At 39.3% G+C, this 23894-nt stretch overlaps 2 protein-coding genes across 3 annotated transcripts in view; both read right to left on the bottom strand.

Moving 5' to 3' along the window:
- Window positions 1-511: 511 nt before the first annotated feature.
- On the bottom strand, window positions 512-3988 carry ltc4s (leukotriene C4 synthase). The gene is made up of 6 exons (XM_059516497.1): window positions 3930-3988; window positions 2871-3885; window positions 2255-2354; window positions 2106-2176; window positions 1048-1129; window positions 512-973 (listed from the first exon to the last, which is right to left on the bottom strand). The coding sequence occupies exons 2-6, from the start codon at window positions 2929-2931 to the stop codon at window positions 823-825; spliced, it is 465 nt and encodes a 154-aa protein (XP_059372480.1). The 5' UTR covers window positions 2932-3885; window positions 3930-3988; the 3' UTR covers window positions 512-822.
- Window positions 3989-4752: 764 nt separating this feature from the next.
- The window catches only part of maml1 (mastermind-like transcriptional coactivator 1), a 30475-nt gene continuing 11333 nt past the window's right edge, over window positions 4753-23894 (bottom strand). For both annotated transcript variants that reach the window (XM_059516496.1, XM_059516495.1), the window contains 4 exons: window positions 18244-19602; window positions 8755-8919; window positions 7299-7470; window positions 4753-5813 (listed from right to left, as the gene is read on the bottom strand). In XM_059516496.1, the coding sequence (XP_059372479.1) occupies window positions 4762-5813; window positions 7299-7470; window positions 8755-8919; window positions 18244-19602 (2748 nt within the window). In that variant the 3' untranslated portion in view covers window positions 4753-4761. The remainder of the gene's footprint in view (window positions 5814-7298; window positions 7471-8754; window positions 8920-18243; window positions 19603-23894) is intronic.

Here is a 23894-nt window from a genome sequence, read left to right on the forward strand (position 1 = left end):
AGTCTCGTTAACATTATTCTAGTGAATAATTATTCTATTCTAGTGTGTATAGATTATAAATGCATACATTTGCATATTAACAGTTACAGGTCATTACCAGAAACTATTATAAAATGCTGAAATGAAAACTTAATTACTCTTGGATATATATATATATATATATAGCATTAATATGCTTGTTTACCAATAAATCAACACTGTCAGTGAACATGATGTATGAAGATAACATACTAAAAATGACTAAATATCAGTTGGGAGCAGAATATTTCTTTATTGTGCATCATTTCAAGTCGAGTTGTAATTTTTGTAAAATTATTCCAAAGGTGAAACATTTTAATTGTATTTAGGATGCATACATTTTTTCATCTAGACAAACAATGTCAGATTTATTAAAAAGCACCTAATGCATCACATCACTGCAAAACAAGACAGAATTCTCCTGTGAGATCCACATTTATGTCCACTGGTAGACACGGTCAACACAAAAATCAGTTAAAAGCCTCTCGTCGAAATATAAACATAATCATATATTAAGTAAACTCATTTTAGCTATTTGAAAACACTACCAGTAATGGTTTCTATACAGTTATTAAACATTTGAATAACTGATGGATTTGCACGAGTCAACTGCAGATGTTTCCATTTGATTGACAAAAAGAACTCACACACTTTATAATAGTAGCCTGGATTCATTCAAATTTTATATAAATCTTTCTTTAAAGGAGAAATATATATATATATATATTTGTGGTTTTGTCACTTCTTCCATTGCAGGTGCTAAAGCTGTCCCTGTCCTCAGCGTCCTGCAGTGGTCCAGATCTTTCATGTGTGTTCGGTCAGACCCAGAGCGTGACTGAAGGAGTGCAGCAGGTCCAGTCCCAGATAGACCTGTGTGAGGGTGCAGACGACCCCCAGCCCGGCCAGAGCGATCAGCGCCCACAGCATCTTTGCACTGAAGTACAGCGGCTCCAGTCTGCCAGCGGACAGGAAGAGGTCAGCTACACGACTGGGCAGACATCATCATCAGTACAGAGCTGGATCACTCACCTGCCCTGAGCAGACGCCGCATAGCCGCGGAAGTACTGATACCGTCCATAGAGGTACAGCAGCCCGAACAACACTGCCAGCGCTAGAGAGCAAGAAACCAACATCTCATTATCCGTGAGCTGTTTGTTCAGATCACTAAACCCAAGTAACTGTGATGCTTGACTTGCATTGATCACCACCTTAATTTAGATGTACATTTACTCCTTTAGGTCTGAATGGAGGTGTTTTTGAAGAGCACAACATCAACAGAACAGCATGGTGCTTTGCATAAAACATTTTCAAGGGATTTTTTGTTTACATGCAAATCAGAGGTGTGAGATGTCAGATGGTTTTTTTTTTGCCATTTAATCTAGATGGACTTTAAATATAGGGAACCAAAACAAGGCAGATTTATTATTTATATCCAGTCATCCTCATAAAGGAAAGTTCCCCTTTTACACATCTCGGGTTCAGATGCTCGCTCAACACAGCCAAGCTCTTTTGCTGCTCTACCAGTCTGACCTCAGTCAAGTGCCCAAAAACCACGATAAACCCGTCCAAACAGACCAGGAGGATTTGAAATTCATTTAAATGTATAATTCTAGATGCTTTTTCTGCAAATAAATCAAGTGTGTTTCTGTGCTTACACCAGTAGCAGAATGTAGAGTCAAACCAAAAAATATTGAGACATAATTAATAATTGTTTGACCTTGTGTACCTAAATTTAACAGCTGACAGCTTTTCAACAGAATTCATTACCTTTCTAACCAAAGTTATCTGACATTACCAGTTTGTTAACTTGAAATGGTAATTAAATAGGCTATGCCAAGAACAAATTCATCTTGATTATGTAAGAAATGTTAAGGGTGTCAGAATAAATGTTGGTTTGACTGATAAGTGTGAGCACATCAAGCTGCTTGAGCATGACTTATTAATACCACAAACTATAAAAGTGTGGTCTCTGTTCTTTATCAAGATTAATTATCTTAAGTGAGCACACATTTGAACTGTCATTAGCCTACCTGATAATTCTCGGGTTTTTATGTTTTATTTCTTTTTCTCAGTTCAGAGAAACTCACCTTGACTGAAGAACACTCCGGCCAGCCAAAGCGAGAAGACGAACAGCGGGAAATACTCGGAACAGTTTGCTCTGGTAAAACAAGAATAGGAAAGATGAGACTACACCTGTCGAGATCTACATTCCCCTCGTGACAGAAGCCTGACTCACTGGGCTCGAAAGATCCTGTCAAACTCGGGAGGTCCGGTGGTGGCAGGCGGAGACACCGAGTACTTCCTGCGCGCGTAGATCACCTGCAGAGAGAAGTACGCTGACAAGAAAGCAGAACTTGTGTTTTATTGGATAAACTAACATTTACTTTATTACAGAAAAAGCATGAGAACCTCTCAAAAATTAAAGTGTCCAACTAATTTCAAGACATATATTATTTTACAAAAGCATACATCCTATTAACAGTTTAGAAAATCTGACAGTGTGCATTTCGAATTTTTCCATTTGGAAAAAGTTTCTCTTCTATCAAGCCTACAACTCAGTGTATTGTTGTTATAATTATTATATAATTTATTTTAAAGCAGCAACTGTGTGCTGGGCTTTCTAACATGATTTATAACTCTTCTGGCCATTCTCCTGAGTAAATTCCAACTATCATAGCCTACATTAACACTCACCGATACTATTACTGTCCCTTTTACAGAGAATGTCCAGAGTGCTCTACGTCATAGCGCGAGCTGCAGATATAAGAACTCTAATGTAGGACACCAGCGCGTCATCACACAGTGCATTCTGTTTCTCTGAGGATATTAAAGTACAGTCATGTGGTAATTACCTTGCTCCAGCAGTCCCAGCACTGTGACGGCTGCTAACAGCACGACCTGCTCCAGCATCATCTCTGTGGACAGTGAGGTCAGACACTATCCTCTATCTCTGATCACACTCACAGACTGATTTTTACCCACTCACTTATATTAGCATGATCCGGAGTGGGAGGGACACACCTATAACCCAAATTGCATCACTAATAATGAGATTTATCAGCACCTATGGCTAGAGGGCATATGATGCATTCACAAGATATGCATAAAACAATAAACAAACAGACCAAACAAGACCATTTCTAGAGAACTATATTTACACAAATACTCTTGTTTTACAGAGAACAATAATACAAAGTATAAAATACTTACAACAATGTACATATAAAAATAAGATCTATCTTCTCCTCAACAAGAAGAACTGCATACATACAAAATAATATATAAATATACATGACATCCTGTCACAGAATCTCGGATGAAGAGAGAGTTCAGGTAATGACCTGCCTTCAAAATAACATCAGACACCGGAGGGAGAAAACAAACAGGAATATGAACCCTCTCACCAACACCGAAGCTCTGGGCTTTTCAGAAAAAAAAAAAATAATAATAATTTGAAACCAAACACAACTTAGTGTAGTGTAACATGATGCGATCTACTTTCACTGGAGCACTGTAGACTTCATCAGTGCATCCTCCTCACTATTAGTCACAGCCTGATTAAACAAAACACAAAGCATCTACTTCCTAAATTTAGTTAATGAGAAACTAACCAATGGACATAAAGCATATGGAACTTCAGTTTAGGTGAACTGTCACTTTATTCCCTCACGCCGTGCCAAACTCACATGACCATCGTTAGTGGAAGATAGAAATGAAGAATGGTAATACACATTTTTTTGGATTGAGAAGAGGCTTCAGGACTCTGAATACACTGCTTTTGTGATGAGCAGTTTGTTACTACTTGAATACATTTTTTTGCCATGAAACAATAACTTATTATTGTAAGATAATAAGGTAAGATAATAACTAGAATTTTTTATAATATTTTTGGAGTTTACAATGGAAATGACTTTAGAAGAGAATTCGGACACTTTTGCATCAGAAGTGCTTTTGCTGTAGATTTCATTCAATTCTATGGTATCCACAATCGGTGACTGACTCTCATTCAGATCTGACAGCAATTCAGTGACGTCAAGCATATAATGTGATTGGTGATCAAGGCACATGTGATCCACGTTGACCGTTACACCAACGCTCAATCTCCAACAGCAGAGCATACAAGTCAGCATCTCCCTATAAAAGGATCTCTGTTTTCTAGTGATCCTGTAGAATTGGTTCAGGTGTGTTTTATTTGGGTTGGGGATAAACCCTGCTGAGAGCATCATAAAGAAAAATAATCTGGATTTGGACCAACATGGTTATTTAATGATTCAAATATGTTCATTTTTGGTCAAACTTATTTAGACCGTTTTACTGTAAATCACACGTTGTGCATCTTTAAGAGTGCAAATGTAAGGCTTGTGAAATGTCAAGACAGTCCTGACATTGAACAGAGCCTCCTTGTGCCTACGGCAAACACAAAAAACAACTGTATGATGGCTGAACACACGTTTCAGCACACACTTGTCATAAGAAAATTCAGTGGTTTTACTGAGCCACAGGTTCAGTAGTAGAGCATTTCCCTCTTCGACATTTCCAGTCCAGAGAATACTTCAGTGACAGGTTCTGTGCTCTACTTGACCTCTATTTTATACACGATATATATACTCAATAGAGAACACAGCAGATCTGACTGTGATATGAGCGGTTTCACCATCTCTGAAAACATGATGTGGATGTACATGTTTTTTTCTCCTCTACCAAAGGCACTGGTATTGGCTGTTATTGGCCTGTGGCCATCGCTCATTGGTGACTGGCCAACAGCTCATCTAGATCATCCATCCACTCTTGTGTTGTCTGATTCTTTAACAGAGAGTCCACCAGGTCGGTCTCAGTGGAAAACCCGGACAAGCTGCTTCCTGATTGGGTGCTGTAGCTAAACTGGAGCTGCTGATTGGCTGTTCTGTTCAGCTGATAGGCCTGACTGCACTGAAGTCCTGCGGTGGGGTTGGGTCCACCCTGTGGCTGGCTATAGGTCCCCAAGTCAGGCAGAACCTGCTGAGGTTGAGGCGGCGCTTGCTGCTGCCCCTGCTGGACCGTCTGCTGGCCAGGAGCGGGCAGCTGTTGGGACATGCCTGGGTTATTGGTCCGTTGCTGGTTCATGTTAGGCATCATTTGTCCAGGATTCATTCCTGCCAGGGTCCTACCAGCTGCACTGTTTCCCATGCCACCCTGGGGAAATGGGGTGTTGTTGGAAAGTTTGGACAATCTCGACTGCATCTGGAAACCAGAGTTGGGGAAACCTGCTGGCAAGCCTCCGTTAGCAGAGCCGGGCTGGAGACCTGGATGCTGCTGGGGCTGCTGCTGCTGCCATGATTGGGCCTGTGAGGGCAAGGCACCCTGGATACTGGTTGGCATGGAGCTGGGCATAGCAGAGCCCATGTTATTAGCCAAGGTGTTGGGCATACGGGCCAGCTGCTGCTGCTGCTGCTGCTGCTGTTGCTGTTGTTTCAGCATAGCAGCATTGGGCTGGTTTTTCAAGTGTGCTTGTTGCTGGGCTGCTAGAACATTCTGGCGGTAAGCGGCAGACATTGAGGACACCGGCGGTCTCTGCTGGTTGGGGTGGGAGGGATGCATGGGCATGTTGCCGTAGAGGACCTGTTGCACGTCGAGACCGCCTGCACAGGATGAGAGGTTCATGTCTGCTTGACCGGCGGCTGGAGGGTTACCAGTGGTTGGTCCAGTATTCTGGCCAACTCCCATTCCCATCATGCCTTGTGCCTGAGAGAACATCCGTTGCGTTCCAGGGGTGGGGCCACTCAAAGAGTTGACGGTTCCTACTTGTTGAGACACACCTAAAACAGAGTAGGCCACACAATCACAATTAGAACATGGCATAATATGCCCTTTAAGAATTTATAGTTGTTGATGGGATGTTTAGATGTGGGCGTGGCATGCAGCAGTGGAGGCAGGTGAATACAAGCTTGCAGTTACTAGGTCAAAGAATGTTACAAATTCAATAATTCACAGCAAGTCTAATCATATGGATTTGGAAAATATATAGGGTGAATTTTCATTTAATGCAGATTTTAAGCAATACTCTTTAACACAACTAGAAACATTCTACAGTACACTCAAGCATGTACGTACATAGGGGGACATGACCAAAATCTTATATCACGATATTAGAACTCTTATATCTCAATAACAATATATTATCTTGATATGGTTATTTTTTATTTTAATATCTTTTTAATAATCTTTGATACCATAGAATTCTTCATAATATATATATATATATATATATATATATATATATATATATATATATATATATATATATATATACACGCATAATTGTTATCATTATTTATTTTCTTCTTATTAGTTACTAAAGTGATTTAGTCAAGAGCAGTGGGAGATTTTCTCTTACTGTTGTTTATATGAATGGCAGACAGGAAGAATATTGGACAGCTTCCCCTTTAAGATTGAAGTCCGGATCCAATATACTGTTACATATACGCTTTTTCTAGCAAATGTTCATATTCCCTTAAGACGTAAATGACTGTGTTTATGAGGATACTTGCATTTGGACGCATATAAGTGTTTATGCAATCATTCAAAGCCAATAAAGAGGCAAAAATGCTCACAAGCTCTATTAGCAGCTGATGCGCAGTTGAAACAGACAGTGCACACATTTAGCTCTGTTGTTTGTGTTTCAACAGCCTGAAATCAGTTATTTTAAACTGCAGCGCTTGCAAACATTAAGTTTTCGTGACCACATACACAACATTTTTGATAAGTCGAGTCTCTTACTTTTAAGACCAGGCTTCTTGCTTCTCTTGCAAGACCTGGCAACACTAAAACAGCGTTTTATACTCATTCGCCACAATTTGGTTTGAAACAACATGTGGGCGAATGAATGACGACAATTTTTAAGTGAACTAAGCTCTTAAATGTAGACTCACAGATGAACGATAGCCGTGTACGTATCGGCGCCACACACCAAACGTACTGTGTACCTGTCATTCAAATGAGTCTATCAATAAACACACTTGCAAATCAGATGGGCTTGTTTGTGGACTGCTAACAAAAGACTACTTGTGTTGAGCCAGGAAGCTCGTGTCAGAAAAACACAGGTCTCGTTTACACCTGTTTAACATTTGACTCAAGTTATCAATACCAGACCGCTTCCTTATTCTAACTCCTCTCTAATTTCTAGCATCCACCCGTGTGTATCCGGATGCATTCTACACAACAGAATACCTGTTGATGCAACATGTAACAAACAGCAGGAGTTAGAGAGGCCAAGTGATGATCCAGAAGAGAAAGGTGAATACCGTTGATGTTGTGCTCGCTGAAGCCGGAGGAGTGCTGCTGGGCCAGGCAGGGAGGCACACCGGGGAACTGAGACCCCTGCTGCTGCTGGAATGGGTTCTGCTGGTCCTGGTACTGAGGCGGTGGACGGGTCAGATGTCTCTGCAGCTGCTGTTCCTGCTGCCGCTGCTTCTCCTGAGGCAAACACACTTCAGTTAGGACTTCCATGATATCAACAGACTCTTAGGAGAGGAACAACACTGTTGCGCGAGGTTTTATTATTCTTGTGAGGCTGCTGCCCCCTAGAGGTGAACATTCAAAACAGGACAACCCAAATAAATGATGGGTTAAGACCAGATGGTTTTCAGATTCATCTACTGGGCATAGCAACATCAATATAGTGTAATCTGTCGTCACACTGCACAACAATAATTTATGTTTTTGCATTAATGTAAGGGGCAGGTGTAGACATAAATAAAATACAATTGTTAATGTATTGTTCACTTCCGCTTTTAGCTGTATCCCTTCTAGCCACAATCACATTGATGGATGGAATGAACTTTAGCAGGAACTTATAGACCAGTTAGGTGTTTGCAAACAGTGATTACGTTTTCCTTGTGGGCGGAGCCTGTCTGGTGGCAGAAAATGAATGAAAGAAAAGAGGTCAATTTGAGTCTATATTTTAAAATTAAGATTTTATTCTCACAACTCTTAGATTCTCTCACAGTTATGATAAGGGAAAAAAAACTCGTGACTTTATATCCCTGACGTCTGGCTTTTTTTCCTCTGAATTGACAAACTCACTATTGTGGAGTTTTATTGGGAAGATATAAACTTGCATTTGCGAGGAGAAGAATAAAAAAAGTCAGAATCATGAGATGAAATAAATAAATGTTAGACTATGTAAAACGTTAATAGCAATAGGTTTAAATAAGATGTGCTGTAACAAAACGTCCCCTATGAACCGCATGTGTGAATATATTATGTAGACCTATTGTCTAAATGAAATTTATGCATTTAAAATAATAATAGCATTTTCCATCCATATTCTGTGCATTTAAACATCTGTGTTGAGCTTCAAATGGCTTCTTTGACGTGAGAACCGATTCGGAGATCCAAAGGCACAAAAATAATTGTAAAAATAATCTCCCTCCACTTGTCATCAGTGTTGTTCTGAGCTTTAAGAGACATAACTGTGACGTCTGCTCCAAACAGATCTATTCACAAACAGATTTGGCTCCAAGTTTGCTTTAAATGAGCCACTTTTGAAGTAGTTGTAAAATATAATCACCATCTGCTGATAAAAACTGACTTCCATATTTGAATCCACAACTGTATTATTTGGTTAAAGAATGAATGATTAATTATGAGGATGATTATTATTAATAATAAATGTAACTGAACATTGCTGTCTTTAATCATGTTACTTTTGCTGGCATATTATAGAAGCATAAATAATGAGAATATTGTCCAGGTCACCTGCTCGAGCATCATCTGTCTCTGGAGGAACTGCATCTGCTGCTGCTGCTGCTTCATGTAGGCCGTGTTACTGTGGTTCGCCGGGATGCTGCTGCTGCTCTGCTGTGGGGTCATCGTGTTCCCCGGGCCGGGAACATGAGCGCTGGAGGGGTACGACCCTGAATCCTGCAGAGACAGAGCGAGAAATTACTCCTTAAACAATAAACAATATTTCTGACTTGACTTTAGCTTTTTGGCACATCAGTTTCATCTATGTCCAATACGCCACCTTGTATACAAAACTAGGTCATGCCTAGATTTAAAAGAATAAAATCCATCTTGTTCCTACAACAGAATTTATTTCAGAAAGTTTGTTATTTGAGCGATTTTTTTGTTAGTGTGATACCGATGTTACTGCCGATACCGATTCCATTTTTTTCCCTCAGAACTATAACTGACAGCATATGCAAACAAAAATCTACTTTTCTTCAATGCAGAGTTTTATTTTCATAAAACAAAAACAAAAAAAAAACCAAGTAAAAAGTCAGTAATAAAATAAGAACAAAAAACAACAACAAAAGGGCAAACAAACAGCACAAATAATTGTAATAGAATAGAGAGCAATGAAATGTTAAAACGTTAAGTAAGTTTTATTCAGGTAAGAGATACTACAGAATTTAAAGTAAATCAAACGTAAATTTATAAAATTTAATTTCTGCAGTCTTCATTGTAAAAATTAAATACAAATTAATGCTTACCATTAAAGTTATAAAATGTATTTAGTCAAGAACAGAAAGTGATTTTCTTTGTCTTTTGTTCTTTGATTAACATGACAGACTGCAGCGGTCCCCTTTAAGAGTTTACCAAAGAACCCAAAATACTCTTACACAACACGCGTTCTCTTACTCATCTATATAACATTACAAAATGAATTGTGTTTAACTACATACTCGCCAAGACGGGCATTTTGACACCATTTTGTATGTATTTGAACGTTTTAGAGCAGTTAGCCACTCATTTCGCATAAGCGCGAAACCTGCAGGAATGACTAAATGCACAATACAAGCATTATTTATCGGTGCAAATGAGACGTGTGTGGGGTTGTTGGAGAGAAGAGTTTGTGAATGTATGGCTGACATGACGTTATTGCCAGCCCTCTAACAAAATTAATCGGCTCGAAACCAGAAAGAAGTGAGACTGAGGAAAATCATCTGATTCCGATCCCTGGCCAATCAATAGGTGCATCTCTAGTTGTAATAATAATCAATCTGTGCTGTGGGATGTTTTACTCAAACATTACAGAAGAGAAATGCTCCCTGCTGCCAATATTATTTTTAAGGTTAGCAGATGAGGAGCTACCACACGACACTTCAATGGTACTTGTGTTAGCCTGCAGAGTCAGGACGCTCATGTGAACTTTGTTTTTCAAGAAGAGGAGGCCAGAACTGGGTCCAAATCACTTAATCACCAAAACTATATTTGGAGGTGACCAGGGGAGAGCGAGTGACTACATCCCATTTCTAGTGTTATCTAGGTCTTCACAAAGTCCAACAGGATCTGAAAACCCAAAGTCAGATCCAAGACCAGAGTGGATCCAGTTCTGATAATAGCCTTGGGTCTTCCACCAGGACAAGACCACAGGAAACAGATGATTCTTCTGCACAATCTGACTTTGCTGCAGCCTGGAATTGAACTACTGGTTTCGTCTGGTCAGAGGAGAACTGGCCCCCAACTGAGCCTGGTTTCTCCCAAGGTTTTTTTCTCCATTCTGTTACCGATGGAGTTTTCGGTTCCTTGCCGCTGTCGCCTCTGGCTTGCTTAGTTGGGGTCACTTCATTTGCAGTGATATCATTGACTTGATTATCGTTGACTTAATTTTAGATGAAAATTTCAGATGGCACTTAGAGGCTTTTGCATCTGAACTCTTCATCTATACTTCATGTTGAGCATAAATATAAAGCCTACTGATAAAGGACACCATCAACAGTATCAACGGCAAAATAGGCTATGTTTGACAGGTGCAATATTTGAAAATCGATAATTATTAATTTATTTTTTAAATTACATTTATATCTGAATTTATGTCAACCTATAGACTTTCAAACATCAAAGTCATGAATTAATATGTATTTGTGTACAAAATGACATATAAACATATTTTCCTATTCTATTTTGCCTGGAAACGCTTCCAACACGCGTGCGTGTCGCGTGAAAAATAGGCGTCGGTTCTATTTCTAGCATGCATATCGTTTTCCACGCGGCTCCTGAGATGCATGTCTCACACAGGCAGTCTGCAAGCTCTAACCTGTTAACATGGGAGCCGAATTAAAACCGGACACGCCACGCAGCTGAGACGCTAGCGCCACGCATCCAGTACCGAAAGCCCTGTACCAAAACGGTCCGGTACGAATACACGTACCGTTACACCCCTATAAAACACTAGACAGAAACTTAGACATCATATAAGTGATCATATAAGTGAGATAAGTTATTTGAGCACTATAAAAATACAATAAGAATAATTTAATTAAGAAAAATAAAAAAAGATTTAACTTTGTTTGCCAATTACAGAAAATCCTGAGATTGCTAGAAATGCAGCATTTACAATGAATTACGATGCAAATAAGTGCTGATGGCCACGTATACAGATGGTAATAAAAAAAAAATGTGCCATAAAAGTAAATAATGCACCCCCTTCTTGTTCATATAGACACGTTCACTTTGATAGCCGTGATCATGCAGTAATAGCGAGCTGATTTGGGCTGATTTGCACTCAAACAGATGGTAATCATGCAGAATACATTCACATTCAACATAAAACACACTCTCACATATATAAAAACTGTTGAAAAATAAAACAAACAAAGAAAAATGCAAAATTCAAATACACTATCTTTGGCCCATCTTTCATTCATTCTTTTTTCCGGTGGATTGTCTCATTCTGTTTGTGACACTGTACGCTGCAAAACCATGCTGTTTTTTTACTACAAAATTATTCCATAACGGACGCAAACAGTTCTGTCGCTGAAGAACTGAAATGTAAACAAAGGAATTATTATCCATATTACAACGTTATTGCTTCGTTGGACTAAACGTGCTTCATGAGATGTCGTTCAGTGGACCCTTACCTTTCTAACTGAACCGGGATTTACAGCTGTGGATGTGTTTATGACTCGTTATTACGACGGATCTGGTATGTACAGCGTTTCCATTGCTCATGTTTTTATGTGTACTGCTTACACAAATGTAGCAAATACAGTCTTTATAAGCTTTCCATTGAAAAACAGCGATCTGTCGTCGATGCTTGAGGCTTAGATCTTTATAATGATACATAGTTCGTCAAGATTAAATTTGTCCCATTTCATTTAATCTATTCATAAATACTGACACGTGCAAGGTGAGAGGCTTTCAGGGCGAGGGCGTCGGGGTGCTGGCTAACAGGTTAATGTATTTTTTGTCAAATAAATGCAACCTTGAACATAAAAGAGCATACCACAAATGTTTTTTTTACTGATCGCAAACTTTGGCAAAAAATTATTAGATATTATGCGATATAAAAATAATATACAGGTCCTTCTCAAAAAATTAGCATATTGTGATAAAGTTCATTATTTTCCATAATGTAATGATAAAAATTAAACTTTCATATATTTTAGATTCATTGCACACCAACTGAAATATTTCAGGTCTTTTATTGTTTTAATACTGATGATTTTGGCATACAGCTCATGAAAACCCAAAATGCCTGTCTCAAAAAATTAGCATATTTCATCTGACCAATAAAAGAAAAGTGTTTTTAATACAAAAAAAGTCAACCTTCAAATAATTATGTTCAGTTATGCACTCAATACTTGGTGGGGAATCCTTTTGCAGAAATGACTGCTTCAATGCGGCGTGGCATGGAGGCAATCAGCCTGTGGCACTGCTGAGGTGTTATGGAGGCCCAGGATGCTTCGATAGCGGCCTTAAGCTCATCCAGAGTGTTGGGTCTTGCGTCTCTCAACTTTCTCTTCACAATATCCCACAGATTCTCTATGGGGTTCAGGTCAGGAGAGTTGGCAGGCCAATTGAGCACAGTAATACCATTGTCAGTAAACCATTTACCAGTGGTTTTGGCACTGTGAGCAGGTGCCAGGTCGTGCTGAAAAACGAAATCTTCATCTCCATAAAGCTTTTCAGCAGATGGAAGCATGAAGTGCTCCAAAATCTCCTGATAGCGAGCTGCATTGACCCTGCCCTTGATAAAACACAGTGGACCAACACCAGCAGCTGACATGGCACCCCAGACCATCACTGACTGTGGGTACTTGACACTGGACTTCAGGCATTTTGGCATTTCCTTCTCCCCAGTCTTCCTCCAGACTCTGGCACCTTGATTTCTGAATGACATGCAAAATTTGCTTTCATCCGAAAAAGTACTTTGGACCACTGAGCAACAGTCCAGTGCTGCTTCTCTGTAGCCCATTTCCTGCACACGCCTGTGCACGGTGGCTCTGGATGTTTCTACTCCAGACTCAGTCCACTGCTTCCGCAGGTCCCCCAAGGTCTGGAATCGGTCCTTCTCCACAATCTTCCTCAGGGTCCGGTCACCTCTTCTCGTTGTGCAGCATTTTTTGCCACACTTTTTCCTTCCCACAGACTTCCCACTGAGGTGCCTTGATACAGCACTCTGGGAACAGCCTATTCGTTCAGAAATTTCTTTCTGTGTCTTACCCCCTCGCTTGAGGGTGTCAATGATGTCCTTCTGGACAGCAGTCTTACCCATGATTGCGGTTTTGAGTAATGAACCAGGCTGGGAGTTTTTAAAAGCCTCAGGAATCTTTTGCAGGTGTTTAGAGTTAATTAGTTGATTCAGATGATTAGGTTAATAGCTCGTTTAGAGAACCTTTTCATGATATGCTAATTTTTTGAGACAGGCATTTTGGGTTTTCATGAGCTGTATGCCAAAATCATCAGTATTAAAACAATAAAAGACCTGAAATATTTCAGTTGGTGTGCAATGAATCTAAAATATATGAAAGTTTTATTTTTATCATTACATTATGGAAAATAATGAACTTTATCACAATATGCTAATTTTTTGAGAAGGACCTGTATACACATTTCTTGTGTATATAAAGTTTATTATGATATATCCTTAATATAGCACTGCATTACAGAAAGAATCTGAATTTAGGTAGCAAATACTAATGGTCCTAAACACCTAAAATTAGGCTTTATTTTCTTTTTAGTATAAAATCTTATTTCTTCCTTTTGATTTTGTGGTCAAGTATAAGCTTCAAATCTCACAGCTTTGAAACTCCCATTTAAAACTCACACACCTCTTCTCTCTGATCTGACCTGATCGGGAGGAAAAAAGCTTCCTCAGCACCTCTGGACTACAGACGGAGGCCAAGACGGTTTAAAAATATATCAGAGATGCAGCGCTGGCAGGCGGCAGCCTTTCACAACAAACCGGCACACACGCACACACACACTCAGAGCGGAGGTATTTTGAGGTCAGCGACGACGCTAAACCCTGTTATCTGAAGAGTGAGATGTGGACAGAGATTTTACAAAAGAGAGTGAACAAGAGCAAGTCGATGAACTATGCAAGTAAAAGTTGATATCTAGCAAGAAAGTAAAAGCTAAATGGGTTAAAGGGCTATATTTAAACAGAAAGACTGTGTTATAATGGGGGCTGATCCGAAAATACTTTGTGCAGGACGACTGCCAGCACGCATGAAAGACTGCTTTGTCGCCCGCTCCTCTCTGGCTCCGTCTGTCCTTTTCTCTGTTGACTTGTCTCTCGCAGCCCATCCCAGCCCCCACCGCAGTGTGTGTGTGTGTGTGTGTGTATGGCTGTCTGCTCTCTGCTCCTTAGCAACCACCTGCCTGACCCAGACAAACTGTTCAACCCCGGGGCGCATGAGACACAAAAACTGGTCCCTCCAACTGGATAATAAACTCAATACGTTTTTATTTTATGCATTATATTAATTTGTTTGCTGACTGTGAATATTGCTATGATTTAGTCATGATTAAAATTTCTTGCAGTGTTTATAATAAAGTATTCATCCATCCACATTATTCTTTTCGAGTTCATGTGCTCTCATCATTTTTAATCAAACCCTCCCCTCCTTGCAACAACATTTCCATAATAATACTAAAATAAAAAGCAAACATGAAGACTTGTATTTGCATATTTAAAGATCCACTTGCGGTTTCGTTTTTCCTTTTTTTCCACTGTACACATTTTGACTTATTTATATGGATATGTCTTACCAAATGCCTTACTGAATAGTTGTGTGCTGACGGTAGTTATATTCATTTAGTTAAAAACACTCCCTGCTGCCGAGAACATCTTCAAGGTTAGCGGATGAGTAGTAAGTTACTTAGTAGTTTTTTTAAGGACTCCGCTCTTGAAATGGTTAGATATATTCCCCTTATTATAAAAGTGGTGCTGATCACACTCTGTTTGGAAACGTCACAGATAAAGAAAAGGAAACTTTGTATGATGACAACTACCTTGATTGTTCTGAGATGGATTAATAAAAATGTTCAACCTTCAAATTTTTTATATTAGTAAATGAAAAAGAAAATGAAAGCTTTATTTCTAGAAGCTCTTTCCAGATTTGTATTTGTTTTACCCTGACAACAGACTGATAACATCATTGATAATTCTAGTCCCTTGGTCTAATTTGAGCACCTCATTTCCACTGCGGTGATGCAGAAAGATCTTGTCATCACTGTTTGAAGATGACTGTAATGCAAATGACATTCAGACACTTTTGTGTGTCCAAATGCTTTGAGGCCACTGTAGTCTGAAAGCTAAAACACTGAAGGCTGATTTAAACTTCTGCTGTTTCAGCTATTAAAATAGTTCAGTTTGAATGTAATAGCAAGGTGATTAAATTTAGTGTCTTTTTAAAATTAATTTAATTTAGAAAAACGTTTGGAGCATTTTTGGGTTTGTTAAATGTAAGTTTTTTTTTTTTTTTTTTTGCAATGACTAAGCGGCCAGCGGCAGACAGTGAGCCTATGTTTGATCAATTTAGCTTTCTCAAATCATCACGACTTACCTAAAATAAAATTTATAGATATAAAACAGTTCAAGTATATAACAGTGCTTAAACGTTAGACCCAGATAAATGTGGCTATATCCAATAGTTTGCGCAGACGCTTCAGGACAGGGAGACGCCAGCGTGATCTCTTGAGCTTTTTTCCACTGGATATGCCTTCATTTTTGCTTATAAGAGTAATACATCATTCGTAACCGCTAAAGGTCTACTTTAATTTGTGTGCACTCACAATATCAATAAAAGTGTTGTGCTTATATAAAATAAAACAAAAACATGATGCGCTTTCTGCATCTGCCGTCTCGTCTTTAATAGGAGCGCTTCACAATAATGAACCAAAACTCCGATAAATATATCTATAGAAAGCGTTAAATGACTACTTAACGAAATAAAACAAATCGAAAATCTTTCATTATAATCATAATCCATAAAGATGGACTTTTCTCTAAATGCGTGTCTAATGAGATGGCGAGTCAGGGTCGACAACTTCATCCTTGCGACACAGCCTCAGAAAAACACGTTTATTATTAAATAATTCAAATATCTCCTTACTGTTTACCCCGTCACATTTATGGTAATTACTTTTGCGGTGCTTTGCAGCAAGCTTAAACCTATTGTGTGCATTTGAACGCAGAACTTTTTTTTGAGTATTATGGAATATTGGAATATTATAACTCCCCCTTCATTTGGAAACACTTAATGGAAAAAAATGATAATAAAAATCCGTCATTTACACCTTTCTATTGTTCCAAACATGTAAGATTTTGGGTAAACAAAAATTACTATACTGTAGTGAAACTAAAAGTTAAGTTAAAGTTAAAAGTCAATTAAAAGTCCAGGTAACCAAAACTTAAGACCCAAAACAGTCATAAAGGCAACGTAAAACAAACCCAATATGAATCAAGGAGTTAAAAAAATAAAAACACATCAAGTCCGGTAAACGGAGACTCGAACATGATGCATGACAACCAATAAGGTTTGCTGCAGTCCGTAACGCATGCAAAAGCTTAAATCCCCATATGTGATGTGCTGTATGAAAGTGTGTTGATTAGGGCTGTCAAAAAAAAAAATTAGAATTTCGTATATTCATTGAATTTAAAATAAAAATCCACATTCGAATGCAAAAACGCTGCGTTTGAATTTTAGGTGTGTGTTAAGGATGCAGCCCTATGGAGTTGAAACCACTAGATGTGGCGCTGCTTCATTGTTAATTATAAATACTGCAGGAAAAGTGAACATCAATGCGGAGATTGAATGGCTGAAACAAAGCCGTTTACACAGGATGCATATTTCACACATTTTCTAGAGGGACATCTATCACCGTTGCACTTGGCTCTCATACAAAAGAGCCGAATGTTTAGAAATCCATGTAAAATTAATGCAAGTCAACTTTGAAAAAAATTATCTTGAAACTCTATGGCGTGTAAAAAAAACATCCCACTGCAACTCGTAAAAAAAAAAAAAAAAACTATTTTAACTATCAAAAATTAACCAAAGTATTAATGATTTTGAAAAACACGAGGGTGAGTTAATGACCATTTTTGGGTCAACTAAACTCCTTGTTAGCAACTAGTGTTGTCTAAAGCCCGGAACACAACAAGGTCGGGCTTGTTTGTTTGGTGTGTTCCACTCGTCGTGGTAGTTCAACATGTTGAATCAGCGTCTGGGCCGTCAACAACAATGATAGCTCTGACTGGATGTTCAGTTTAACAAACGAGCCATTGCCCAATAATTAAAGCAAGAGGTGATGAAAACAAGCACGTAAATGAAGGCAGTACAGACAGAAGGCTGTTTAAATGTTACGTGATCTTTCCCAAACATTCTAATCAAAAAATGTTTTCATAAAAACATAAGCTGCTTAAAATGATTCAAGTTATCAGATTTACTGATATTCAAAATGGTAAGCCAGCACTGCTTTGTTTACGTTTTGTATATCTGCGTTTATCTGGTATATGCTTGTTTCGCTTTCTCCTTTTGAATGACGAATATATACTAGTGATAGCTGCTGATATAGACAGTTCATTCCTCTCACGCATGCGCAGAACACACATGTTAGATTCCCTTCAGCTGTAGTCTGTGCAGTGATAGAGTGCAACTTTTTGGTCCTATGCTGCCGACGCGAGGCGACAACATCGTCAGCTTTCGTCGCCGCTAGTTCTTTGAAGGCGGCTTGATGTGTCCCAGCCCTAAAGCACTGACTTCATTACCAATCGGTGAGCCGATTCTTAAATGGCACTCATTGTGTTCACATGCTCAACAGATATGACTGTGATTGGCTACAATGATCATTGCTTCACACTCTTCCCCAAGTACATGAACAGAATGGGCTCAAATGTGCTCAGATGTTAGCAGGAAATAAACGTTTTTAAAATTTTCACTGATACCGAAGTTGGTACTTTTGACAACACTATGAGCAACAGATTTGACGACTGCAGTGAGAAGCTGGTCTTACCGGAGCATGCTGGTGGTGCGCTGGTCTGAAGTTCATGCTGGCTGGCCTCTGCTTCGCCATCTGCTGTTGTAGCATCAGGTTCAGGATGGCCTGGTTCTGTTTGTTCTGGTTCGGTGTGGCCGGAGGGCCCCTGGGGGCACCAGGCGCTCCAGCCTCGTAATGGGACAGGGGTTTAGTGTTACTGTAGTCCAGCATGGCAGCCTGGGCTCCTGGGTTGGATGGGTGGTTGAGGTGCCCCGTGGGTGTGGCTGGGTGACTTAACATGTTGGCGTGCCCACTGGGCTGCATGTAACTGGCTGGAGCGCCTGCTTTGGGAGAACCCTTGTTGGGCATGAGCAGGGTCTTGGGGTTAGGGAAGTCTTGCGGGTACGAAGAAGGACTGGTGGACTTCTCAATGCCAAAGGTTCCGCCCATTTGACTTTGTGTGGGAGCATTTTGGGGCCAAGATGTTGAGTGGATGGGCTGCTGGTGGAATTTCGCCGCTTGCTGTTGCTGTGGTTTTTGTTGTTGAAGTGGTTTCTGAACCACATGCTGCTGCAATATCGCCCTCTGCTGCTCACGTGCCGCTAACTGCTTCAGTTGCTGCGCGGGGGACAGGTCTTTGGGTGGGGCGGGCAGCAGGTGATTTGGGAGTTGTCTGGTGGACTGATGCTGCACTGGAAGGGCCGGCGATGTGGCCGGAGCCGTTGCAGGGGAGTTGGTGTGAACGGGGGGTCCAGATGAGGTGGGTCTCACCTGAGGTGAACCATTGCAAGAGTCTTGATCGAAAGCCGTAGCGGGGGAAAATTCAGTCTTCACGCTAGCCAGATCTGGCTGCATCAAGCTCTGACCTGCACTGGCGGATGGGAGCTCGGGGTCCTTACGATCTCCAAAACTGTCACTGAAGAGCTCCTGGAAGTCCTCGTAGGGTACGTAGCGGTTGAACTCCTCCATGATCTCACTCCAGTCCTGATCGTTGAGGTTGAGGTCAGGGAAGAGGCTGTTGTTTCCATTCATACCTCCACCAGGAAGTATGCAGGGCAAGATATCATCCACCGGCTCTTGCTTCATTTCTTTCAGGCGGAAATCGGACTCTGAGCCACGTGATGCACCGCTATCAGTTAAACCGGACCCGTTGTGCTCTGCACCAACCGATCTGTGGTTCCCATTGGCCATCATGGCTTCGGTACTCACGTTATGTTTGGAGTCCAAAGATGAGAGAGGATGCACTGTGCCATTCGAGACCCCATTAAGACCCCCCAATGCATCCTTATTACAGGCTTTTTTATTTGGCGGGTAGCCATCGGTGAAACCATTGACCTGGTCACGGCCATGGGGTGAACCAGCATTATCCAACTTCCTCTTGACAGTCTCCTGTAACTACACACAGAAAAGAATAAATTAACATTTAACAAGCAGTTCATTTAGGATTTAACTTCATATTTGTTACAAAGTTGTAAAAAGTGCCATGCATACTTGATAAAACATTAAAAAAAAAATGGGTTATTACTATTATTATTATGGATTAGTAAGTAATGATGGGAATTTAAGGTGCTGTGACTAATTATAAATCACCTTTTGTAATTTTAATGGCCCTGCAGTGTGACTTTTATTTATTTTATTTTTTTTATATTCTGATGTTCAGGTTCTACTAGAATTTTATGTCAATTACCCTTAAGATAAGCTTTTTTTTACTTTCAAGAGTCAAAACTACGTCTAAGATGTATGTTTACTTGCAAAGATGTTGGTCCCATTTTATTTTCACTAAATAGCTATACACTAGACTAGACAATGTAGACAAAATTTAAGATAAACAGCTGGAAATAAGTACTGAGCAATGATGTTGATATGCTGTGGGCTGGTATATTACTCATGACTCATATGTGCATTATGAGAATTAGCTCAAGAAACTCCCACTCTCATGTTCAGAAATCCAGGACACACTTTTTGAATTGCATACCAAATTACATAAAATCAACATAAGGTTGTTAAAAGATGTGTAATGTGTATTACTAAAAGGACAAACATTGTGGACTTTTTCTACATACATTAATGATAATTACGAACCTGTTTTTTAAAACAATTCCCTTTAACAGGCAGACTTTTAGGAATGAATCATGCACTTAAAACTGAAGGGCCACTGCTCTCCCATCACAAACATTTAAGCCTGCATACGGTGTGCTGTATGACTTTTAGATCAACTTATGCACTTCATGTGGTTGTTAATACACACTAAATAAATACACATTGTTATTATTTAGACTTGTGAAGTTGTGAAAAAAAGTATGTGTCTTTGTCATCAGTTTCTGAGCATTTCCACACATTATTCACGAGAAGGAACTCTATTCAATCAAGGCACTGTATTATTGCATGTGATATTTTATGTTTTTTATATTAAAACGTGTCAAATAAATGTTTCAGCTGTGCTGATTCAAGTTTGTTATTTTGTTGTTCAGAGACATGCGTGTGAAACATTAGCATTTCTTCAGTGCAGTAGGTGATCTAAACTTATACTGGCAAAGTGTTTGCACACATTCCATTGCAACTTTTTCAAATAATATATATGTGTAAATGGCGATAAATAGAAGACAATGTAGTAAACTAAAAACTCAAAGAAGAATGAAGAGAAAAGTAAATATGCCTTTAGTTTAGTCCACCTGCTTTACAAGTCATTTGCTCAGAGACTGTAATGCTTTTAAATGCGATGAAGATATGTATATTAATATGATATATTATCTTTCAAATGTTTTTTCTTATTTCATACATACCGACAACTAAGGAAAGTTTAAATGCTCATGCAATGATATTTCTTAAGAATGTTTTTTTTTTTTTTTTTCATGAATAAATAAAAATTGCTCAAGTTTGTCATAGGGCAAAAGGATTCAAATACAGCAATGTGCTTACTCTTTTTTTCTCTCTCCACTCACATTTTAGTATTCAATAGCCTTGTAATGACCCCTCTACACTCCCACTTTCCCACAGCATAACACGCCCATTTCTTAAGTCTTTCAAATTTTAGGTGTGAACGACCAGTGCTAAAAAGGGGGACTCATGATACTTTAACAAATTTAAATGCGCCAATCAATTTAAAACTATAGTATTAACCACAAATGTATTGCTACTGTGTGCAAACTAATACCACGTCACAGGAAAGGAAACTCCCCTGCTTTTTGACATAATCTGAGACTTGGAGGGCTGGTGCATGATGGCCTAAATATTAATTTCAAAGTGCGTGGTGTTTAATAGGAATAAAATGAGGTCTGAAAACAAAAGCATGTGCAGTTTTTGACCCATCTGAACAGAGCCTCTGTGTGCTGACCTACGGTCTGGCTGTGAGTAAAGGCATGCAGGCCATCTGAAGTGATCTCCCAACACTAAAGAGTTTCTGAACCTGAAAAACTGGTCTGTCTTTATCAGCTACAGTCGCTTTTCTGAGATGACCTAGCTGGGGCGACACACGCATGAAAACGTGCTTTCTTCCAAACAGGCTAAAACTCTTCCAAAAGCAATTTTATTATTATTTATTTATTTTTTTTTACTGACGCATGTCTCTTAATCTTTTGCACTCTTTCCCTCCATCTTCGTGCCTCCCCCGCAGGCTTGAGCCACATGGGTCTAATTACCATCTGTATGAACGTGTATCCCACAACAAAAGAGTCAGCGCACGGACCGCAGAGGGGTGCAGGAGTGTGCCAAATTCCTGCCCACGCACAGCTCAGGCTCAGCTCGCCTTTGAAAGCACTGCCTGCTACAATAGACAGCCCCCGACCGCACGGGGTCCAAGGACAGAGAGCAGCGATCAATATTAGAGCAAAGACTCGGTCACTACACTCAGTTTGGTGGTTACAGCTACTTCACAAACAAGGGGCAAAGACCAACAAGTGTTTAACGTCATTTAGTGAAGCTAGTAATTAGTACTTTAATGGTTGAGAGCGGCCAAAAATCTGTACGTGAAATTCAAACCAGCTTCAACGAAATGAACATTCTTGGCCTGAAAATGAAGCCGAACAAAATGAAACACTTGGCTGAAGACCGAAGGATGAATTTTTTTTTTTCATTTTCAAATAGTGGCAATCTGGTGTAAAGCACATGTTAGTTTTTAGTTTTCATTTGAATTTTAAATAGCCTAAACTTTTGAATTAGCAGCAGCTGAATGCGTCAACTGCTTGAATGCAACAACAAAATACACATCAAATTCACTTATATATATAAAGAATATAACTTATTTACAAAATGAATAAAAATACACCATGCTATAGGGCATGCTATGCCTAATATAACAAATAGAGCCTGATCAGTATATTGTTTAGCTGATATTATCGGCCGTTATGAGCCTGTCACTGATATGTTGGTATCTGCGAATATGCCATCGATATGAACTTTTCTTTTTACAGAACATATAATGCAAATTAAATGCTTCTGAATGGTGTAATTACTTAGTTTGTCCAGCAAAGTGCACTCCATTGTTTGCTCCTGGTGACCCAGGTCAAACTTCACCCCAGTCTGCTGCTTCAAATTATCGTCACATTACAATGATTGCAACTTTTAGTTTTGCATGATTATATGATGAATGGACGGCTCATGTTTAACAACAGATTCAGTGACGTTAGAGACTTCAGTTGATCTGCGCATCACAGCACGCATCTGCAGCGCATTAAAGCCGGTGTTAAGTCCACCGGAGCTGATCGGTACACAAAGTATATTGGCCGATATATCGGTATCTGTCTTTTTTTTTAACTCCCTAATATCTGTATCGGCCCCAAAAAAAACATATCATTTGGGCTCTAATAACAAATAACTTACATAAGGTTTAAATAGGTATACAAAACTGGAAAATGTGTATAATATATAACCAAAGAAATAAGAAACGTAGAACGTTTTTAGCAAAATGAGTAAGAAGATTTGAGGCATGGCATACATCTTTGATGTCAAAACATTTATTATATTATATTAAAAAGTTTAAATGAATTAAAAATCAGCAAACGCTGTGGAACCAATTAAATAAGAAAAGAACGTTTAGAAATCACATTGGATGAACGGCAAAAGTCAACAGGCTTTTCAAAATACTGCCAAACAGGAACTTTTGCATTTAGTTTCAAAACTTAATCATCCGCCATAGTCTTGTCTGTCTCACCTCACTCTTGTCAGTCAGCTAGACTCTCCTCACTGGAGAAATGAAATCTGATCTATGATGTGACTGTCATATGGCACGCTGCATTGAGCAGCCGCGTTAATTGTAGTGTCTGTTTTTTTACTGAATTAAATGATTTTTATTACCATTAAAAAAAAATGTAAAACGACAGTGGGCAAGAGACATGATCGGTGTTGCGGCTTTACAACAGTATCGTTGTCAGCACAGTCTCCTCACTTTCCTCACTTTGGAATTTGAACCCTGGCTAACAAGCAGATGGCACAACATCTGTCTGAATACATGGAATTTGTGAGTGTATTAGAAAACTAAACAATTAGTAAATAAACTGCAGAATTTTATGAGCCATTTAGTGATTTCATAATCATACAATAACCAGCAAACAGCCACAATTTTGGTTGCCAAACATTTGGTGCATCCCTACTACACACATGAATGTAACCTCAAATCATGCAGCTTTTTAAGAGGTCCTGTTTCTTCATTAAATGGCCTTGATAAGCAATATCTAGGGATATAAATAAAT

The sequence above is a fragment of the Carassius carassius genome, chromosome 29 (assembly GCF_963082965.1).
Source record: "Carassius carassius chromosome 29, fCarCar2.1, whole genome shotgun sequence".
Lineage (NCBI taxonomy): Eukaryota > Metazoa > Chordata > Actinopteri > Cypriniformes > Cyprinidae > Carassius > Carassius carassius.